The 19,763-nt window shown below is 46.7% G+C and overlaps 1 protein-coding gene across 8 annotated transcripts in view; it reads right to left on the bottom strand.

Annotated features, from left to right (window-relative positions):
- Positions 1 to 1,498: 1,498 nt before the first annotated feature.
- Positions 1,499 to 19,763, bottom strand: part of RIPOR2 (RHO family interacting cell polarization regulator 2) — a 228,928-nt gene continuing 210,663 nt past the window's right edge. For 2 of the 8 annotated variants that reach the window (XM_042937747.1, XM_042937748.1), the window contains exons 18-22: positions 18,770 to 18,928; positions 16,297 to 16,499; positions 11,860 to 11,943; positions 7,979 to 8,069; positions 2,413 to 3,259 (exon numbers count right to left, since the gene is read on the bottom strand). In XM_042937747.1, coding sequence (XP_042793681.1) covers positions 3,159 to 3,259; positions 7,979 to 8,069; positions 11,860 to 11,943; positions 16,297 to 16,499; positions 18,770 to 18,928 — 638 coding nt within the window. In that variant the 3' untranslated portion in view covers positions 2,413 to 3,158. Of the gene's footprint in view, positions 3,260 to 4,920; positions 5,759 to 7,978; positions 8,070 to 9,000; positions 9,601 to 9,817; positions 10,011 to 11,859; positions 11,944 to 16,296; positions 16,500 to 17,614; positions 18,034 to 18,769; positions 18,929 to 19,763 lie in introns of those variants that run through there. The other 6 variants (XM_042937753.1, XM_042937754.1, XM_042937745.1 and 3 more) reach the window with 6 other exon arrangements.

Here is a 19,763-nt window from a genome sequence, read left to right as displayed (position 1 = left end):
AAGGGAGAGAGAGAGAGAATCTCAAGCAGACTGCATCATCGGTGTGGAGCCCAGTGCAGGGGCTCAAACTCACCAACCGTGAGATCCTGACCTGAGCCGAAATCAAGAGTTGGTTGCTTAACCAACGGAGTCACCTAGACGCCCCCCAAAATGTATTATTAAAGTTAACTTCCCCTATTATTTTTACTTTTTAAAATCTATTAGAAAAAAGATTAAAAATAAACTGTGCCTGCTAGTAAAATCTAAAACCCCAAGCATGGCTCCTCTTCAAGGCCATTGGACTTATTGTTACCTCTTCTTCCTGGGGATATTCACGTGGTTCACCCCTCAGTTCCTCAAGTCGTTGCTCAAATGTAATTTTCTATTAGGCCTTCCTCGAACACCCTCTTCAAACTTGTGACCTTTGCCATGTCACTTCTCCCTTCCCCAACCTTGTGCAATTATGATCGCCTTCCCTGTCTTTCCTTCACCAGAATATGAGCCCTGTGAGGGCAGAGATTTTTTTTTTTGTTTTCTCTTCACTGCTGTATCTGCAGTGTCAAGAACAGTCCCCAGGGGGCGCCTGGGTGGCTCAGTCGGTTAAATGGCTGACTTCTGCTCAGGTCATGGTCTCACCATTCATGGGTTTGAGCCCCGCGTTGGGCTCTGTGCTGACAGCTCAGAGCCTGGACCCTGATTCAAATTCTGTGTCTCCCTCTCTCTCTACCCCTCCCCGACTCGTGCTCTGTCTCTCTCTCTTGCTCAAAAATAAACATTAAAAAAATAAAAAAAAAAAGAACAGTCCCCAGTATATACCTTATTCATAGTAAGTATGCAAGTAAACAAACACACAAAACTTGTTGAATAAATGAGAAGTTAGAGATCAGGTTTGTAGCAAACAATTTGTTTCTCACACAAAGCATACTTAGAATTTCTCAAAATCAAGAGAATATTAATAAGAGATATTATCTCCAGGAAAATTTCAGGGATAAAAATATTTCTCTTTCTATTTGACTAATTTTCTTTTCGAATACAGTAAGAAGGGCTGGTGTTTTCTGCCGAGTTGGGGTTTACGGTTTTCCTTTACCATCTTGAAAAGTTAAGGAAGACAATTCAGTTAAACAGTATAGCAATAAACCTTCCTTGTAGGAGAAAATTTTTCCTGCTGACTCAAAGGAATCACTGGTATTTAATAGCGTCAGTGGGTGAATACTCTCCCAGCTGAATGCTGGGGGCTCCTCTGTGATGACACGGGTGGGGTGTGGGCTGGGAACACACAAATGAAGGCTCTTAGCATCCTCAAGGGGCTCGTGGTCTCTGCTCACAGATACCACAATTCTGAAACACAGCTCTTTTCCTCCAATTAGCTTTACAACACATTGAGAAGTAAACATTATTATCTTCATTTACAAGTGAAGGAATTTCAAGATGAGAAATTCAAGTTGCGAAATGAGGCGCCCTGTGCTGTAGAAACGCCAGGTTAAGAACGGCATGTGAAAAACAGAGCAGACTCTGTGCATAAGAGTAACAATTCAAAAATAATTTTTATTTTAACTTACATGATCGAAAGAGTGATGGATACAAATGCCACGAGACTAAAGGCACCCCCTCTGAGTGAAAATAAAATGCAGAAATGAATACAAAAGTACGTAATTAATTACTCATGCAATATTCAAAAAATTAGAAAACGAAAACAAAACTAACAAAAAACTCTGTAACATTTGTGATTTGACTTTCTACAAAAAGAATCAACCATCTAACAGAGACTATAGGCTACAGACTATACATGCTAAACTACAGACTGTACAATGTACCTTTAAAATGAAGGATATATGCATATATATAATATTTATAAATATACAAATATATATACACATTATAACTTCACAGTTGAAAGAACTATTCGCCAGGAAGTCTGGCAAACAATTCTTACTTTAAAATGGATTAAGAGTTGTTCTTAAAGGTCTTGCTAAAATGTAAATATTTAAAACGACACCTAAATATTTGATACGAACACATCCAGAATACAGTTGATATTCCACGGTTTAAATCACACTCACACATTTTATTTTGATATCTTGGCATATCCCACCGTGTATACTCTTAAGAGGAAGGAAAGTTAGTTAGTACGAGCTATCTAGTGGTCTTGTACTTTATTTAGTGGAATTGCTCCCCTGATACAGAAACAGTGAGGGGAGCTGTTGTTTTAACTATTTGGCCAAGAGATCCCACCCAGTGACGAGTGATTTCTCTGGGGCAGTAACTGTCCCTCGTGCCTCGTCCCTCGGGACATTCTTCCTCCTAATCTCATGGTAATTCCTGTAGAAGCAAGGACCACTTGTGAATCTCCTTCTGCTCCCGCCCCGTTAAGATTCCTCCAAGTGCCCAGTTCTACGACCCCAAAGAGCATCACAGCTTTCTGATTCCATGAGTTTTTGTTTTGTCTTAGCAGCAAAATACCTCTGTTGTAAAAGTATCATAAAAAAAAAAAAAAAATGGCTCGTGTTCAAAAAAGCTTCAACTTCGAATGTCTTTTTTTAAGGAGTACGGGTATCATCTTAGACATCAACCTGTCTCTTATCCATCACAGAAACATGCTTTGGGAACGGTCAGGATGGAGAAAAGAAACAAAAGAAGTAATGGAGGCTTGGAAAAAAAATGAAGTTAAAAAAAAATTTAAACTCTTGCAATGTGTCATTTTACCGAGTTCTGCGGGCAAACTGTTATTCGAAGAAATTCTTTTTTGTGCTTTGCATTTAAGGTAAAATTAGGTAGCTGGTGGGGCCCCTCAACCCTCAGGACACGACGGGGAGACACCGCAAGGCGTGTGACAGTCATCAAAGTATCATGTGACGATTTTAGGCTTAGAGAAGAACTTCCAAAAAAGTACAAAGATGGCTGTTCTAAAATTCCATACATATGAGATAAGATGGATTCTTTTACCAAGTATTGTCAGACGCAATCGACACCGTCATCTACGGAGTCATATTGGCCCTATTCTATCGGCCAAAGGAAAAGTAGATAGGTACTATGACGCTCGACTTTGACTTCTATCTATGACGTGTTAAATTTCCAGACAACCTCAGCAGAACTCTTCAAGGTTTAAACACGCCCGCTAAATCCCAGCACCATCTTGATGAACAGGGCCATTTATTAAGATGGCTGTTGGGCAGAGCTCATTAAAAGGCCGTGGCAACTTCAGCCCCATGACGCCCTCCAGCGTTAACACGGTCTCGAGGAAATTTGTCCAGCTGTTCGTACGCCAGCCGCCCATCTTCTCCTGCGCGCAGAACATCAAAAATAAACACCAGTTTAACCTTCTCATTCATCACTCAGGATAACGAATTGAAACCAGTTGTTTGGGAATGGATTGCTATATTTGCTAATGTTAACTTTAGTAAGGAAAGTCATCTTCTGTAATTCTTAATTATGTGGTTTCCTAGGTACTGTTTAGAAGAGCCAAGAACTTTTTTTTTAATACTCAAAAAAAAAAAAAAAAAAAATTCCAGGGGCTCCTGGGTGGCTCAGTGGGTCGGGCGTCCCACTTCGGCTCAGGTCATGATCTCACAGTTTGTGGGTTCGAGCCCCGCGTCGGGCTCTGTGCTGACAGCTCGGAGCCTGGAGCCTGCTTCGGATTCGGTGTCTCCCTCTCTCTGCCCCTTCCCCGCTCGTGCTCTGTCTCTCTCTCAAAAATAAATAAAGATTAAAGAAAAGAATTCCAGTGTAGTGAACATACAGTGTTGTATGTTTCGGTTTCGGGTGTACAATACAATGATCCAACAATTCTATACATTACCCAGTGCTCATCAAGATAAGTGTACTCTTAATCTCCCTCACCTATTTCACCCATCCCCCATCCACCTCCCCTCTGGTAACCATCAGTGTGTTCTCTGTAGTTAAGAGTCGGCTTTTTGGTTTGTCTCTTTTTTCCTTTGTAGAACAACCAAGTACTTTTGAGTTAATGCCAGAGACTAAAATAATGTCAGGGTGTGGAACAGTTGAACTCCTAGGGGCATTTAATGGCAATAATTTCACACATAGATTTCTTCCTGAGAAACCATATGGATTATAAGTGTGTTAGAGATTTCAGAATGGCTGGTCCTTGACTTCAAGGCATTGAACTTTGATATAGCTTTTACTTTTTTACATTATACATTGACATATCTAAAGGGTCTTTTATAAAAGTCAAATTTAGCTAGACTTTAGCTAAAAAACTCTAGCTAAAAAAAATTACCCTTGGCCTTGGACACATGTGGTGATGCCATCTACCAGCTAGTAACTAGGTCACGTCTGCCAGTAGAACCATCTCGAACAGCCAACAGGTATTTGCAAGTTATCTGAACATTCCATTCTATTTTTTCCTATTTAAAACAATGATTAGGAAACGGGGAAAACAATCACAGAGAAGTAGTGATAAGAAGCAGGTTTTCACGTATTTAATACAAGAGAGACAAAGCTGGGAATAATGAGTTGTGGTCAATCAGAAGTTCATTAAGAGGGACACCTCGTGGCTCAGTCGGTTAAGCTTCCCACTTGGGCTCAGGTCATGATCTCACAGTTCATGGGTTCGAGCCCTATGTCGGGCTCTGTGCTGACAGCTCAGAGCCTGGAGCCTGCTTTAGATTCTGTGTCTCCCTCTCTCTGCCCCTCCCCAGCTCACATTCTGTCTCTCTCTCAAAAATAATAAACATTAAAAATAAAAAAGAAGTTCATTAACAAAAAAAGTAAAAAAAGATTCATGAAACGCTAGAAATACATTGATGTGAGTTTTTGAAAAGCAGTGTAATGGTGGATTTTATAATATATCGTAGTCTCTGGAAACAGAAGCCTCTCGATCAACTAAAGTTTGTGTTTTAGAGGGGTATATTTAATTTTTTCAGTAATACATCACATACCAAAGGAAGGAGTCACCTGCACTTATAAGAACTTAGCGAACTCCTCTAGACAAAGGCCACCAAATTTTAGAGATTTCTGCAGATTGTTTTGTCATGCCTTGTTGACTTTTCTGAGGCAAATGCTATTTTTTCCCCTAATTCAGTAATTTTTACTTTTTTATTGCTTTGGAGTGGAATCCTTTTTTGAGACAAAATATTTGCACAAAACCCTGACATATAAAACATTAAACACAGCACCTTTCCAGGTGATGACAGCGGGGCGGGGAGGGGGGCGGGTAGAGAGAGACAGAGTTAGGCACATTCATACCATGGCACACAGCCTGAATGGCTTGGGTAACTAACGCTATTTAGAACCCAGTGAATACCCGGCCCGTTCCTAGCGTGTGCATGGCTGTATCCCAATTTAGAGGTGTGCAGTCCTTCCCCAGAGTCCCGCAGAGTGTAGGTGGGTCAGGATTCCATCGCGGTGCCCTACCGGGTCTGGGTGCCCATAAGTGAGTTATGCCTCAATGGGCCCTTCTGCAAAATGGGACTAACTGCCCTTCTCCCTCGTGGAGTCCTTCGGAAGATTAAATGTGCTAACTCATGCAGGTCCCTCAAAACTGCCCGGCACAGAGCGAATCCTCTACGGGTGTAACCCCGCATCACTGCAGAGACACAACCAGAGCTGGGATGCCGGGGCCTCTTACTCTAACGTTGTTTTCCGTGGGCGTTGATCTGCGTTGGCCCCTCCTCTGGTCTGTCAACAGCCCTGGGAAGCAGGCAGGTGTTGGAGGAGAAAGGGCCTGAGCTTTGGCACATGGGGCAGTGTGCTTTCAACTGGTCTGAGGCCCAGCCGGACGGGTAGGTGGCCACAGCTACGCAGACAGCAGTGGGGCAGCGGCCTCAGGTGGCGATTTACATGTGAACGGTAACGACTCAAAATTAAATACGGTTAACCTTCAGTTCCTCACTTACAGAAGCCACTAATTCCACAGCAGCCGTCTAGGACAAAGAGACCGGCCCTCAAATCACAGGGGGACCTACCAGACACAATTACCAACTCGGTCATCTGGGTGAGTTAAAAACACACCAGTGTTTGTGTATTAAGGTCAAAGGAGATTCATAACATCGGGTTCAAGCATCGGTTACATCTTAGAATCACCTGGGGGGCTTTGAACCGTCCCAGCACCCAGGCACACCCCAGCCCACTGAAATCAGAACCTTCGGGAGTAGAACCCCGGGCATGAGTGTATTTGAGAGCCTCCTTAGTGATTCCAAAGTGCCAACTAGTGTTGGGAACGTGAGCTGGTGGTATGAGGGGGGCATGGGGGCCGGGGGAGCCCCGCAGGTGAAGCAGGTGTGACCATCGTTCCTGGAGATGCTGTTTGTGCCGCTGAAGTGACTCCTGGGGCACATCTGGCGGGGACAGGCTTCTCTGGGTCACACTGGATAAGGAAGTGTCGCTGAGCTGTGCAAACACTTGGCTTGCCTTCAGTGTTAGCCCAGAACACTATGGGATAAAAGAGGTTCAAACTAATAATACCCTGGGCATGTGTTTAGGGAATTAAAGTTGTATGCCTAAAGCAGCCATAAGGAATCACTGTTTTTTAAAAAAAATTTTTTTATGTTTTTAATTTTATTTTTGAGAGAGAGAAAAGGGGAGGGGAGGGGCAGAGAGAGAGAGGGAGACACAGAATCTGAAGCAGGCTCCAGGCTCTGAGCTGTCAGCACTGAGCCTGATGTGGGGCTCAAACCCACGAACCGCGAGATCATGACCTGAGCCAAAGTCGGAGGCTCAGCCAGCTGAGCCACCCAGGTGCCCCCTCACCCAAATTTGTTTTAAAATTTTTTTAACGTTTATTATTGAGAGACAGAGACAGAGCATGAGCAAGGGAGGGGCAGAGAGAGGAGGAGACACAGAACTCGAAGCAGGCTCCAGGCTCTGAGCTGTCAGCACAGAGCCCCACGTGGGGCTCGAACTCAAGAACCTGAGATCATGACCTGAGCTGAAGTGGGATGCTTAACTGACTGAGCCACCCGGGTGACTCAAGGAATAACTGTTTTATCCTTCAAACAAACATGTGCTGGCTTGGATTTCTGTGGATCAAATGATGTATTCGTTAGCAGAAGGAAGTGTCATTAAACCAGTAACTGTAAGAAAGAACACCTACAACAACGAATGTGATTTGCACGGTGATTATAAATGCCACGAGGTTCTGCCTTACATTATTATGCGACTATAGCCAAACCAGGGTGGCTTCTTTCCAACTAGTATTATTAGCCGGATTATATTTGAGGACTTTTAGAAGCATAGTTTTTGCACATTAAGAGCGGTTGCAGTAGTAAAATAACAACTGTCTCTATCTTTTATGCAGGTTAGAACAGCCTCTCTCTGCCCCCTGCATTCCCCCGAAAGAACAAAGGCGTGAAACCTGGTAGGCAGGTGCCTTTACAAGGTGAAGTGGGGAGGGGGGTTTATCTGGCTATTCCAGCATTCAAGAACCACACTTCTTTTCTCCGGTGTCAGGACTCAGCTGGGCACAGGTCAGCGGGGCAACCAGAGGCTAACCTGCGAGGCAGGGTGAGGAGGGGACTAGTGTGCCCGCCGTGCCTGCCGCCTCAGCCAACCGCGGCCCCCGGAGTCCCAGCCCAAGCTCGCCAGCCCCCCTGGATCCCTGACTACTGCCTCTGCTTTAGGTTCGAGTCTACGTCCTGGCCTCCAAACAGCGCAGGCTGATCGGCCTGGCGGGGCTCCCGAGAGCGGCCCTCCCCCAGCTCCAGGCGGTGAGAACCGGGCATTGGACGGAGATGGGAAGCCACCAGTTCCTCATAGTGTGTGTGTGTGATTGTGACCTACCTTGTGTGTGTGTAACGTGCCCTGTGCAAGTGCGCGATGTACCTTGTGTGAGTGTGACCTCCCCTGTGAGTGACGTATGCCATGCGAGCACGCGTGTGACGTCCCCTGTGCGAGTGTGATGTCCCATGTGTGTGACGTCCCATGTGTAAGCATGAGTGTGAGCAGGGCCCCCGGGGGGGAAGGTGCTCCCACGGCCCCCACGAACCTTCTGGGCCCAGCTCCCTTGGAGAGCACCAGAAGGAAACAAGGTGTAAGCGAAACTCACCGAGAGACAAGAGGGTCTCCGAGGCCACGTTTCTGATTTCCTCGGTGTCGCACTGACACAAAGTCACCAGCATCTTAATGCTTTCGGTGGCCTGCGAGGAGAGAGCCGTTAGTGCTGCGACACCCACGGCGGGGCCACAGGGGCGGTACTGTCTTGCCCAGGGTTCCCTGGGCCCGCTGAGCGTCCGGCTCCTTAGGGGCTCTTTTAAAGGAACACATTCCGCGCCGTCCCTCCAAGATGCACCAGATTCGTCTCCCGGGATGGCGCCTGGGCCGCGCACCCGCAGGAGCTCCAACAACGCGCGTTTGGAAGCGGAGTGGCCAGCCTGTCCTTCCAGAACAGGATCCCCTTCCCCGAGCTCTTTCCCACGCGCCTCACTGGTTCCAACCCAGTGCTCAGCTAAGGACTCTGTGTTTGGCTTGTGTGCGCAACGGGAGGACAGCCAGAGCAGGTGGTCGGAACCCTCGTGTCTGTGCATCCCACACGTATCAGCGCCCCAGGGACCGGGCAGTCGGCCAGGCAGCGAGCGGGGCTCGGTCCTGACCCCCCAGGGTTTCCGGTCCGGCGGAAAGACAGACGGTGGGACAATGACAGGCGGGGACACGGTGCTCGGGCAGAACAGAGCTGGGAAACGTCACCTGGTCTGACCTGGAGAGTCTTCACAGAGGAAGCGGTGTCTTAGGGCAATTAGCCACATTCGGGCAAGTGGTGTGTGTGTGTGTGTGTGTGTGTGTGTGTGTGTGTACGTGCGTGCACGTGTGCATGTGTTGGGCGGTGTGGGGCAGGAAATACATTCCAGGCGAGGGGAGCACCTCCTACCAGGACCCCAATCAAGGAGGGGCCTTACGAGCCACATTAAGTGCTTTGAACTTCATCCTTAGCATCGTGGAGAGCCACATAAGAGCTTTAGAAGCGGGATTTGTGGGGTGTTTTGTTTTGCTTTTATTTATTGATTTTGAGAGAACTAGAGAGCGAGCAGGGGAGGGGCAGAGAGAGAGAGAGCGAGAATCCCAAGCGGGCTCCGCGCCGTCAGCGCGGAGCCCGACGTGGGGCTTGAACTCACGAACTGTGAGATCACGACCGGAGCTGAGATCACGAGTCTCACCCTTGACCCACGGAGCTACCCGGGGCCCGGGACTCGTGCTGTAGTGAGAGCAGCCTCGCCGCCACAGAAAGCGCGCACGGAAGGCGGCTCCAATCGGGGTGGGCAGAGCGGGCTGCCGGGCGGTGGGGTCCGCGGGCGGGGCCGTCGGGGGGTGAGGATGAGGTGGGGGAGGGGCACGGACGAGCTGCACCCCCCACTGAGGTGGGCGAGCTGGGTGCCGGTCGGAGGTGACTTCCCAGCAGGGACGCCCCGCAGCCAGCGGGGCACGTGCCAGCGAGGGAAGAGCCGGCCTGGAAACCGGGGCGGGGGGCGTCATTGGCCGGGGAAGATGACAGACACCCCCGGGAGAGGACGCGTGCAGGCAGAGGAGGGCCTAGGACCGCGTTTCCACGGACACCACGGCGTGGGGCACGCCTGCGGCCAGACCCAGATGCTTCCGCTGAGGTTCTGACGAGCTGAGGGACCAGATTTCGAGATGGCGATTCTCCTTCTGGAAGGAAGCCAGGCGCAGAGAGCCCTGGTGCCGGTGACAGAGGTGTCAGTGGCAGTGAGCAGCACGGGCAGACCACAGGCTCTTAGCCCAGAGAAACAGATGAGGGGCCCGAACTTCGAGGGCCTCTTGGTTTGAGGATCTCGATCTCTCATTTGGGTCCAGTTTGGTAACAGAAAAATGTGGCTGTCTGCTTGCTAGCATTAACTAAGTACTACTAATAATAGTAACGATAAAAATAAAATAATGATAATAATGATAATGATGATGATGATGTTTTCCCTGACAGGTTAGCTAGAGTTGATTGGTTTGGGTGGATGAAACCCCCGTGTCCACACTGTTTTTCACACTATGCTGCCCAGAGCCCCTTTCAGGAGCTGGGAGGCTGGGGATGGTTTAAAAAGAGGTGTTTTGTCCAGCACAAAGGATCATATTTTCTGGAAGAAAAGAGAACAGTGGAGGAATCAGGGCTCTCAGACTTGAGATCTGCTGGAGTTAAAACTGTTGCTTTTACTGTCACGTTCACACTGTGCAAATCCACAGAAGCGGACACAGTTCACTGTACCCTGGTGACTTTGTTTCCATTAGCTCTGTGTCACAGCCATCGTCTCTGAGATGTCACGGGCACCAGGAGGCCACTCAAATAAACAGCAGTCACTGTGGGCTCTCTTGGCCACATAAGGTATTTTTCAGCACGTGACAAGGAAGGCTATATTTCCCAGAGCTGTTTTTCTGCACAGGTCATGAGACTTCTTTTGAGAGTATTAACCCCTCTCTTCATGCCCATCCGGCTACAGGTCCTGCTCCTTGTCCCATGCGGCCATCCAAGATTTTAGCAAGTTTGAAGGTGTGACTTTATCTTTTTCTGAAAAGTGACTAGTCTTATTTTTGATGATTTAAGGTAGGTTGAACATTAAATCTTTCCTACTGAAAGGCAAACTTTCTTTTCTTTTCTTTTCTTTTCTTTTCTTTTCTTTTCTTTTCTTTTCTTTTCTTTCTTTCTCCCTCCTTTCCTTCCATTTCCTTTCTCTTTCTTCCTTTCTTTCTTTCTTTCTCTCTTCCTCCTTTCCTTCCATTTCCTTTCTTTTCTTTTTCTTTCTTTCTTTCTTTCTTTCTTTCTTTCTTTCTTTCTTTCTTTCTCTTTCTCTTTCTTTCTTTCTTTCTTTCTTTCACCTTCCTTCCTTCCTTCCTTCCTTCCTTCCTTCCTTCCTTCCTTCCTTCCTTCCTTCCTTTTAATTTCCTTAAGTAATCTCTACGGTCAACCTGGGGCTCAAACTCATGACTCCAAGTTGCATACCCCTCTGACTGAGCCAGCTGGGCACCCTGAAAGGCAAAGTCTCTCATGTTGGGAATTCTCAGCCTTTGTTTCATTTACATTTTAGCCCTGTCACTGCTCAGTGACATGTCCCCCTGACACACTTAAAATGGGTGAGCTGCTGCTGGGGTGCCTGGGTGGCTCAGTCAGTTGGATGTCCAACTTCAGCTTGGGTTGTGGTCTTGGGGTTTGTGGGTTCGAGATCACCATTGGGCTCTCCACTCTTAACGAGGAGCCTGCTTCAGATCCTCTGTGTCTCTCTCTGCCCCTCCGCCATTTGCTCTCTGTCTCTCAAAAATGAATGAACATAAAAAAATTTTTTAAAAAAAGGAAGGGTGAGCTGCTTGTTAAAGCAGATAGATCATGAGGAAGCATCTGGGAATTTATCGGCACATTGAATTTCAGTATTTCCTTACAAATTTTATTTGTCCCTGTTCTTTCTTGTACACAAGAAAAATTGGTGAAATCATCCTATCAACTCTTTTTTTGGGGTAAGCTATCCATTTCTGGGCTGCGGGCTGCTGAAACACATAATTATTTCATTTGGAAAATGATCAACCCTAAGGAAACAAAGTCACATTTAGCTACTATTTAAAGAAAAGACCCCCAGGGCGCTTGGGTGGCTCAATTGATTAAGCATCTGACCTTGGCTCAGGTCATGATCTTGTAGTTGGTTCCCTTCGTAGGTTCGAGCCCCGCATCGGGCCCTGTGGTGACAGCTCAGAGCCTGGAACCCGCTTCGGATTCTGTGTCTCCCTCGCTCTCTGCCCCTCCCCCACTTACTCTCTGTTTCTCTCTCAGAAATAAACATTAAAATAGAGTTTTAAGAAAAGACCCCCAAATGAATACACAGTTCCCACCGTGAAGGAGGTAAGACAGGTGCCCCCAAGTATGGGAAGAAAGCTGTTGGGTGCACTTGGCCTAGACTTGCTCAGAGCTGAACTGCCGGGGCCTCAGAGACTGGATCTTACCTGCAAGCTTTTCAGGGCCAGGCAGGCTGACTTCTGGAGCTGGGGGTTTGCCTTTGTCAGTGCCTCACAGTAATACAGCAAGGCCTGGAAGAGAGGGAGGGACCCCGTGAGGACATTTTGATGTGTTTGCAGTTTTAGAGGCATCACTTTTACTCCCGGACCTAAACTATAGATAAAACGAGACATTTCATATGACCTTCAGAGCACAAAAAAAAAAAAAGAAAAAAAAATCCATAACAATTCATGTTTACTGAAAGAACTGTCTCTGAATTCAATCCATTACTCTATCAGGTCACAGACTCTGTGGACTATGAAGCTGGAAGGTCCAAAGTTACGTTTCCAGCATTCAAGAGCCCCTGAGGTCTAGCACAAGTGCTAAGATTGCAGAAGGGTCTGTAGGGAAGGAATGTGTCTCCACAGAAGCTGCGAGACGCTAAGTGAATCGTGTGGAAGAAAGCCACCTTCCAAAGTGCCAGGACACGGTGCACGAAAATGATACTCGACCTGGACCGGGAAGGACGGGTTAGATTTCAGCCAAAATTAAGAGTTGGACACTTAACAGACTGAGCCACCCAGGCGCTGCCCCCCCGCCCAATTATCTTTTAAGCTGGCTTAAGACCCGGGCCCTGCGTCACCAACCACTATGTGACTGGCTCTCTACTATCTTTCTGATTTCCTATGACTTACGTTGACCTAATTATCGTTACGTATGTACACATATGTACGCCTGTGTTTATATCTATTTCTACTCTCTCAACTTGCTCACGCGTGCTTCTGGCATTTTACTTAACTTCCTGTGCCGTAGTCTGTCAATCTGCAAAGTGAGTAGAATCAAAAGCCACTCACAGGCCTTTCTGATTCTTCCACATGGTGACACATGTCAAGGACTGAAATCCGGTCTTAGCATGAAGTAAGGCCTCGATAAATAGAGCTGTAGTGTTACTGTTATTCTTATATACATCTGCGTATTCATGTATTTGTTTATAGGAGATACAACAGTGACTCCATTTCTGTTGAAGCTCCCTAAAAGATGAAGATCTTGTTTTTTTTGTTTTTTAATCTTATTTGATTTCTTACAGCACCTAGAATGATACCCTGCGCTGAGTGAGCACCCATCAACTCTGGTGCCACCATCGTGCCTGGATGAAAGAGCTTGAAAGTGTAACCAAACACCTGCTGATGTGTTTGCTCATGGGATGGCACCTAGCACTGTGGTGGTCCCTCCCAGTTGTGATGAGACACAGCCTACTTTCTCAGTGCTGGACAACAGCCCCACCCTTAAATTTTTTTTAATGTTTATTTATTTTTGAGACAGAGAGAGACAGAGCATGAACAGGGGAGGGTCAGAGAGAGGGAGACACAGAATCCGAAACAGGCTCCAGGCTCTGAGCTGTCAGCACAGAGCGTGACGCGGGGCTTGAACCCACAAACCGTGAGATCATGACCTGAGCCAAAGTCGGATGCTCAGCCGACTGAGCCACCGAGGTGCCCCTGTTTTGTTTTTTGAATGTTTATTTATCTATTTATTTTGAGAGAGAGTGTGCCTATATGAGCGGGGGAGGAGAGACAGGGGGAGAGAGAGAGAGAGAGAGAGAGAGAGAGAGAGAGAGAGAGAGAATCCTAAGCAGGCTCTGTACCACCAGCACAGAGCCTAACGTGGGGCTCGATCCATGAACTGTGAGATCATGACCTGAGCGCAAGCCAAGAGTCGAACGCTTAACCAGCTGAGCCACCCAGGTGCCCCAGGAACAGGATCTGTAGATGGGACTTCTGGACCACACTGTCCCTGTGAGCATGAAGCCCGTAACTCTGCTGGCTTGAGTGGGAACTGGGCGCTGTTCCCCGGCCTGAGAAAGCATGTGGCACTTCTCTGTGCCTTGCAGAGATATACCATCTCACAGGACACGTAAGCAGCATCTTGCTCACTTGGGTTTGAGCAGTGGCCCAAGAAGAGGTGGCTGCTGTGACATTTGGATCGATAAGAGTTATTTTTTTTAATATTTATTTATGAGAGAGAGAGAGAGAGAGAGAGAGAGAGAGAGAGAGCGCACAAGCAGGGGAGGGGCAGAGAGAAAGGGAGACACAGAATCCAAAGCAGGCTCCAGGCTCCGAGCTGTCAGCGCAGAGCCCGACGTGGGGCTCAAACCCACAAACCGTGAGATCGTGACCGGAACTGAAGTCGGACGTTTAACCGACTGAGCCACCCAGGTGCCCCACAATTGGTAGGAGTTCTAAGAAGCCAAGAGAAGCTGTGCTGTTAAGCAAGAAGTCCCTGACACTGAACAGGACAGCGAGCATCTCCTCTGGCAGGTCCCAGATGATTGGAGAAACAACATCCCAACACAACGGTACAACTGGAAAGGATGGACATCTTCTACTTGTTTGGGGTGGGGGAGCAAAAAGCATCAAAAGTGAACCAACCTACAACTTTTAGTTTCAGTAGCTACGGGTTTTCAAAGGTTCAAGATTTATAGAAACACCAGCTCTCACCTAGGTATTTTTATATTTGCTTTAGCCCTTCACATGTGAGTACAGAATTAATGTGCCAACGTTTGCTGTTTCATACAAGAAAAAATGGAAAGAACTCAAGGTTTGGGCACGGTGGGTCCAACATTTCTAGGTGGTACCTAAGTTTCTAGCTTCTTAACTAGTGTGTCGTCTAAGCCATCTGCAAGGGGACACTCTTTCGTGGAAAACGAATCCAAGGGCATAACAATGAGAGCTGAACTGGAATAAAGAGAGAGCATGTGGCCAGTGGCATGTGCCCTAAAAGTAGAAGGCGCATACAGAAGAGCCAAAGAAGGGCTGTGTTGTAACTGCTGTGGTTGCTACTGTTTTCTGTGTTGTTTTTTAATTTTTGATGTTTATCTATTTATTGTAAAACTGAGAGAGCAAGTGGGGGAGGGGCAGAGAGAGGAGGAGAGAATCCCACACAGGGTCCACGCCGTTAGCACAGAGTCTGATGGGGGGCTCCATCCTATGGACCGTGAGATCATGACCTGAGCCGAAATCAAGAGTTGGATGCCCAACCGACTGAGACACCCAGGTGCCCCAGGCTGCCTTTATCTAAGGAGACGCTAGACCATGGGTCCTTGTCATGACCAAAGGGCACTTGTCACGACCAAAGGGCACCATGATCCCACACACAGAAGACTGTGTCTGTATAGGCTGCTACCAGCAGCGGTCACACGCCTTTAATTTTCCTCCTCTCTCTTCAGTAGAGTGAGGATGATTGGCCCATAGAACAGCCTGTTGAGCAAATCCCAGTAAAAGACTGGAGCTTTGTAGGAAAGAAGAACATGAAGTCCCTGCTCTTGGGCCCAGATGACCTTAGAATGGAAGGTCTTGTGGAGACACAAACATCCCACCATTCCCCAGCTTAGCTGACACCTCAGAGAAGTTAAGCTCTTCTCAGCTGTCAACATTTGACCTTTCCCAGGACAAGAAGGGGCCAACTTTGATTTTACTGAGCTGATCTGAGGGTGGGCATGAGCTGATTTTTAGAACAACTGTTCAGATTATAAAGGGGACCGAGCCGTTGTCTGTACGGGGCCCCTGTGTGCTTGAATTGCCAATGCCTGTTACACCCGGCTGGTACTGAATTAAAGCCACGGAGGGGTCAACCTCCTCTCCCCTGGCAAAAAGGAGTGATGGCTTTCGAAATTAAAAATATTCTTGTTCTTTGACTCAATGGTTTGATGACCGATGCCAAGTCACAAACTGTGTGTGCCTGTATGCTCATCATGATATTTTTCAGAGTTGGGATCTCCACAAAGGCCCATCAGTATGGAACAAGATAATAAATTATAGAATATCCATACCCTGAGATGCACATTCACCCCTCAAATAGAATGAAGTAGATCAACATGTTCTAACAAGGAAAATAACCATGATCTATTACATTTAAAAACTCAGTTATGCAACAGAACAGTGTGATCTCATTTAAGAAAAAAAATTATTATAGGGGCGCCTGGGTGGCTCAGTCGGTTAAGCGTCCCACTTCGGCTGAGGTCATGATCTTGCACTCCGTGAGTTTGAGCCCCGTGTTGGGCTCTGTGCTGACAGCTCGGAGCCTGGAGCCTGCTTCGGATTCTGTGTCTCCCTCTCTCTCTGCCCCTCCCCTGCTCACACTCTCTCTCTCAAAAATAAATAAATATTAACAAAAAAGAAAAAAATAATTATAGACGTTAGCATATGCGTAGAAGAACATTAGAAGGAATGTACACCAAATCCCTAACAGTTTTCTCTGGGGGCTGGACTTATGGGCACTAAAATATTTACAGTATATTTTGTAGTTTAAATTGTGTTACAGGGTATGTATTATTAATAGGCAGAAGAAAGTTATTTTTTTATAAGAAACATTTGGCAAAACATTAATAGTAAATGATAGAAAATTAAAGAAGCTTCTGGCTTGATGTCCGTGGTTTGGGGCTTTACCTTTTCCCTGAAGTGCTCGTTTCTGGAGGCTGCGGTCAAGTACAGCATCACAGCCTCACGGGCTTCCTTGTCATCGCCAGTCAGCAGCACAGCCAGGGTCCCGAGTACTTCCTGCTGGGCCGAGAGGCTGCCCAGTGCAAGGTCACTCATGGCCTGGAGCAGTTTCTCATCTCTCAGCGACTGCAGGGTCTGAATCAAGGAAACTAGGAAGTGAAAAGAAAGCAGAGTTCACTTTCTGATTGTAAGGTAACACACTCACTTTTTTTTATACGACTCAAGTATACATGTAATAACAGACCCACGTACGCAAAGTCAGCATATGATGAAGGTGATGTTTTCAGTTAGTGAGAAAAGGGCATGATTCTAGTAACTCTATTATGGCAAATGGCAAACCTTAATAGGGAGTAGCGAAGGCAGATCTCCATCTTGTACGGCCACTAAAATAACTTCTCGATGAATTAAATAGTCAAATGTAAAAATATACAGCGAAGGAACTACAAGTAAACTTGTAGTTTACTACAAATAAAATCTTCCCAATGAGAGCCAACTCTGTTGCCGATCTTTTAGCCATACCCGTCTGGCAATCCCCTGGCCCCGAGTGACCCCAGCTTGATGTTCTCTCTGTCTGCACTCGGGCACCTGGGCCCCGATGGAGAAATCCAGCTGGTTGGCTGGAATATGGAGATGATACGATAAAAAATAAAATTCTGAGTCCCATTTGGACAAACTGATGATGTTCCATGACCAAGGAATGTATTCTGATCCCTCATAAAGTACCCGGTGCAGGCATCTGTCACCGAAACATTAGGATAAGAGTGTATCTGGTCAGTACAGATGGGAAACGATAACCTAAAATTCACGATCCATCAGTAGACAGCATCCACTATTCAATGGACACGTTAGTGAATTTTTGAGATTTTTTTTTTTTTTTTTGGCTTTAATTTCCTATTTCTGCTGCTGGGGATGTTGTGGTCATTTCACTGCTTTTTAAATAAATGCCACAGCATAAGGTCTCGAGACAGTATTATGTATAACAATGGAACAAACAAATCACGGAAAACAACCTAACTGTTCAACAATCATCAACTATATTCGCATGCACCCAAATGCAGGGATACTCCAAAACTGAAAAAACTTTCAAAGGATAACATGGGATATAATACCAAATAAAAGCTAGGACTGAATGCTTTATAATAGGTCATCCCAGCTTTGAAATGTCAAATCCATGCATATCCAACTAAATACATTAAATTTTAAAAGTAAGATAGTAGGTGATTTGAATATTTTTAGGTGTACTTTTTTGTTTTCTAGTCTTTTTTTTTTTTTAAATAATGAGGGCCTTTTTCTTATTTAAAGGAAGAAGAAAACAAAAAAGACATGTACAGGGTTAGGGTTTCTCCACGGTCCTCCTCCACTCCTACTGGTAAGTAGGTACGCCTTCCCCCGGGACCGTCGGGGGGAGGCTCAGGGATGTCAGCTGCTATTGATGTCATTTGAACAGTAGAGAAATTTACTCAGAAAACTGCTTTAGAGACAGTGACAAACTTAGAGAAGATAGGAATACTATCCTCAAGTGAGATCCTGTGGTCTCCCGCCTCGGTTCTCCTTCTAGAACTCTGGACCAGCATTTACTCATCATGAGGGCTACGTAGACTCTCCTGTGTTCGGGCTGGCTTAGGCACCGGGTCGGGGGGAGAAAGTGCGTCTTCTCACTGGGATGTGAGCTCTGTGACGGACCTGTCAGTGCAGGGTTCAGCGTTCTGGAGGGAAGGGCTAAGTCTGGTGCTGAGCCAACCCGTCTACTCCTAAAGAACACGCTGCAATCCCACCCCCTTTCACCGGCAGCGGTGAAGTCTGGGTGGATTTACAGAGCACAGACTGGGGAGCCAGGATCCAGCCCCTCGCGCCTGGCTCCGCCCCCAAAGAGGTTTCCTCTCATTGCAGCTGCTTATTTTATTTTCGGCATGTGACACCACGCGAGAAGCAAGGCAATCGTGAACTTCAGGCCACCCCGCTGTGCTGGTGCCCGTTCTGCACCCTCCCCGGAGACACAGCCCGAGACGTGGTTTTCCATCTCCTTTCCTGACCAACATGTCGCCCCATCTGCCTTCTCGTGAATCCCATTGCGGACCGTTATGAAAGTGCCTCCAAAAAGGGCAACGTAACACAGTACTGCCTGTAGGCTCGATCCCACAAACGGCAAATACATTCGTGAAGAAATTACATCATTAAATCAGCTTCTGGTCAATGTCGTATCCTTGCTGGGTGATCAGGATGCTCTCGGTACACCCCTGGTTCATTGCCAAGAGGCTCACTACTGTTAGGGGTCCAGAAGTCGTTGAAAAGGCTGATCTCATCCCAGCTGTTGACTTGGGGGAAGAAATGGTTACCAGCCCTAAAAACTATGGCTGAAAAGACCAGAGCTCACTCCACATGGAGCCACCACACGGTGCAACGAAAGAACACGTCCCACCTTGCTTGGCCAGCTGGTTCAAGTAGCTCTCTAGGTCGCTCACACCGTGGCTGGTGAAGTAGCCGTAATACTGGAAAACGGTGATGACCTCCGAAGAGAGGCTGGAGGGGAGCAGAGGCTCAGCCTGGTCCAGGATTTGGGACACCAGGGTTCGAAACACTGTTTGGAAGGAGAAACACAAAGAGGCTTTGAAGTGCCACGAGCACTCATTCGTCCACCTGTCTGTCTTTGTACCGTGGGGTCCGGCAGAGCACAGTACGCGAGACGAGCTAGTCCTCAGTGAATAGCTGGACGATTACTGGACGTACGTATACATACCTGTGTAACTGCGTTGGGTCAAGAACAGAACACTGCTGGCACCCCACCTGGTTGACTCATGCCCCCATCTCAGTCTGTAGGTCCCCCCACCCCCACCACAGGTAACTGATAATCTGACTTCTATCACTAGGACTCAGCTTTACCTGTTCTTGAACATCATATAAATGGGATTATACAGTATATACTGTTTGTATCTGGTTCCTTTTACTCAATAAAATATTTGTGGGATTCACCTACATTGTTGCTTCCAGTTTATTCTTCTTAAAAATTGCTGTGTGATAGCCTATTGTATGACTGATGCTATACATACACAATATATACATATATACAATATTATATACATACACATTATACACACACACACATACACAACACATTTATTTTCTTGTTGGTGGGCATTTGAGTTGTTTCTGATTTTCAGTTCTTGTGAAGAAAGGTGCTGTGAACCTTTTTTGTGACTATAAGCATCTATCTCCCTTGACATATTTAGGAGCAGAATGGCTGGATCATAGGGTAGGTATATTTAGCTTTAGTAGAAATTGCCAAACTGTTTCCCAAGTGGTTCCACCATGGGACACGCTCCTGTTGGTAACATTTTAATGAAAAACATATACAGCCACCTACACAGCAACACGGACGCACAGTGCTTTTAAAAGTCACCACTGAGATTCTGAAT

This window comes from Panthera leo, chromosome B2 (genome assembly GCF_018350215.1).
Source record: "Panthera leo isolate Ple1 chromosome B2, P.leo_Ple1_pat1.1, whole genome shotgun sequence".
In the NCBI taxonomy this organism is placed as follows: Eukaryota; Metazoa; Chordata; class Mammalia; order Carnivora; family Felidae; genus Panthera; species Panthera leo.
The sequence above is the reverse complement of the archived record's forward strand: the minus strand, read 5'-3'. Positions and strand labels throughout refer to the sequence as shown.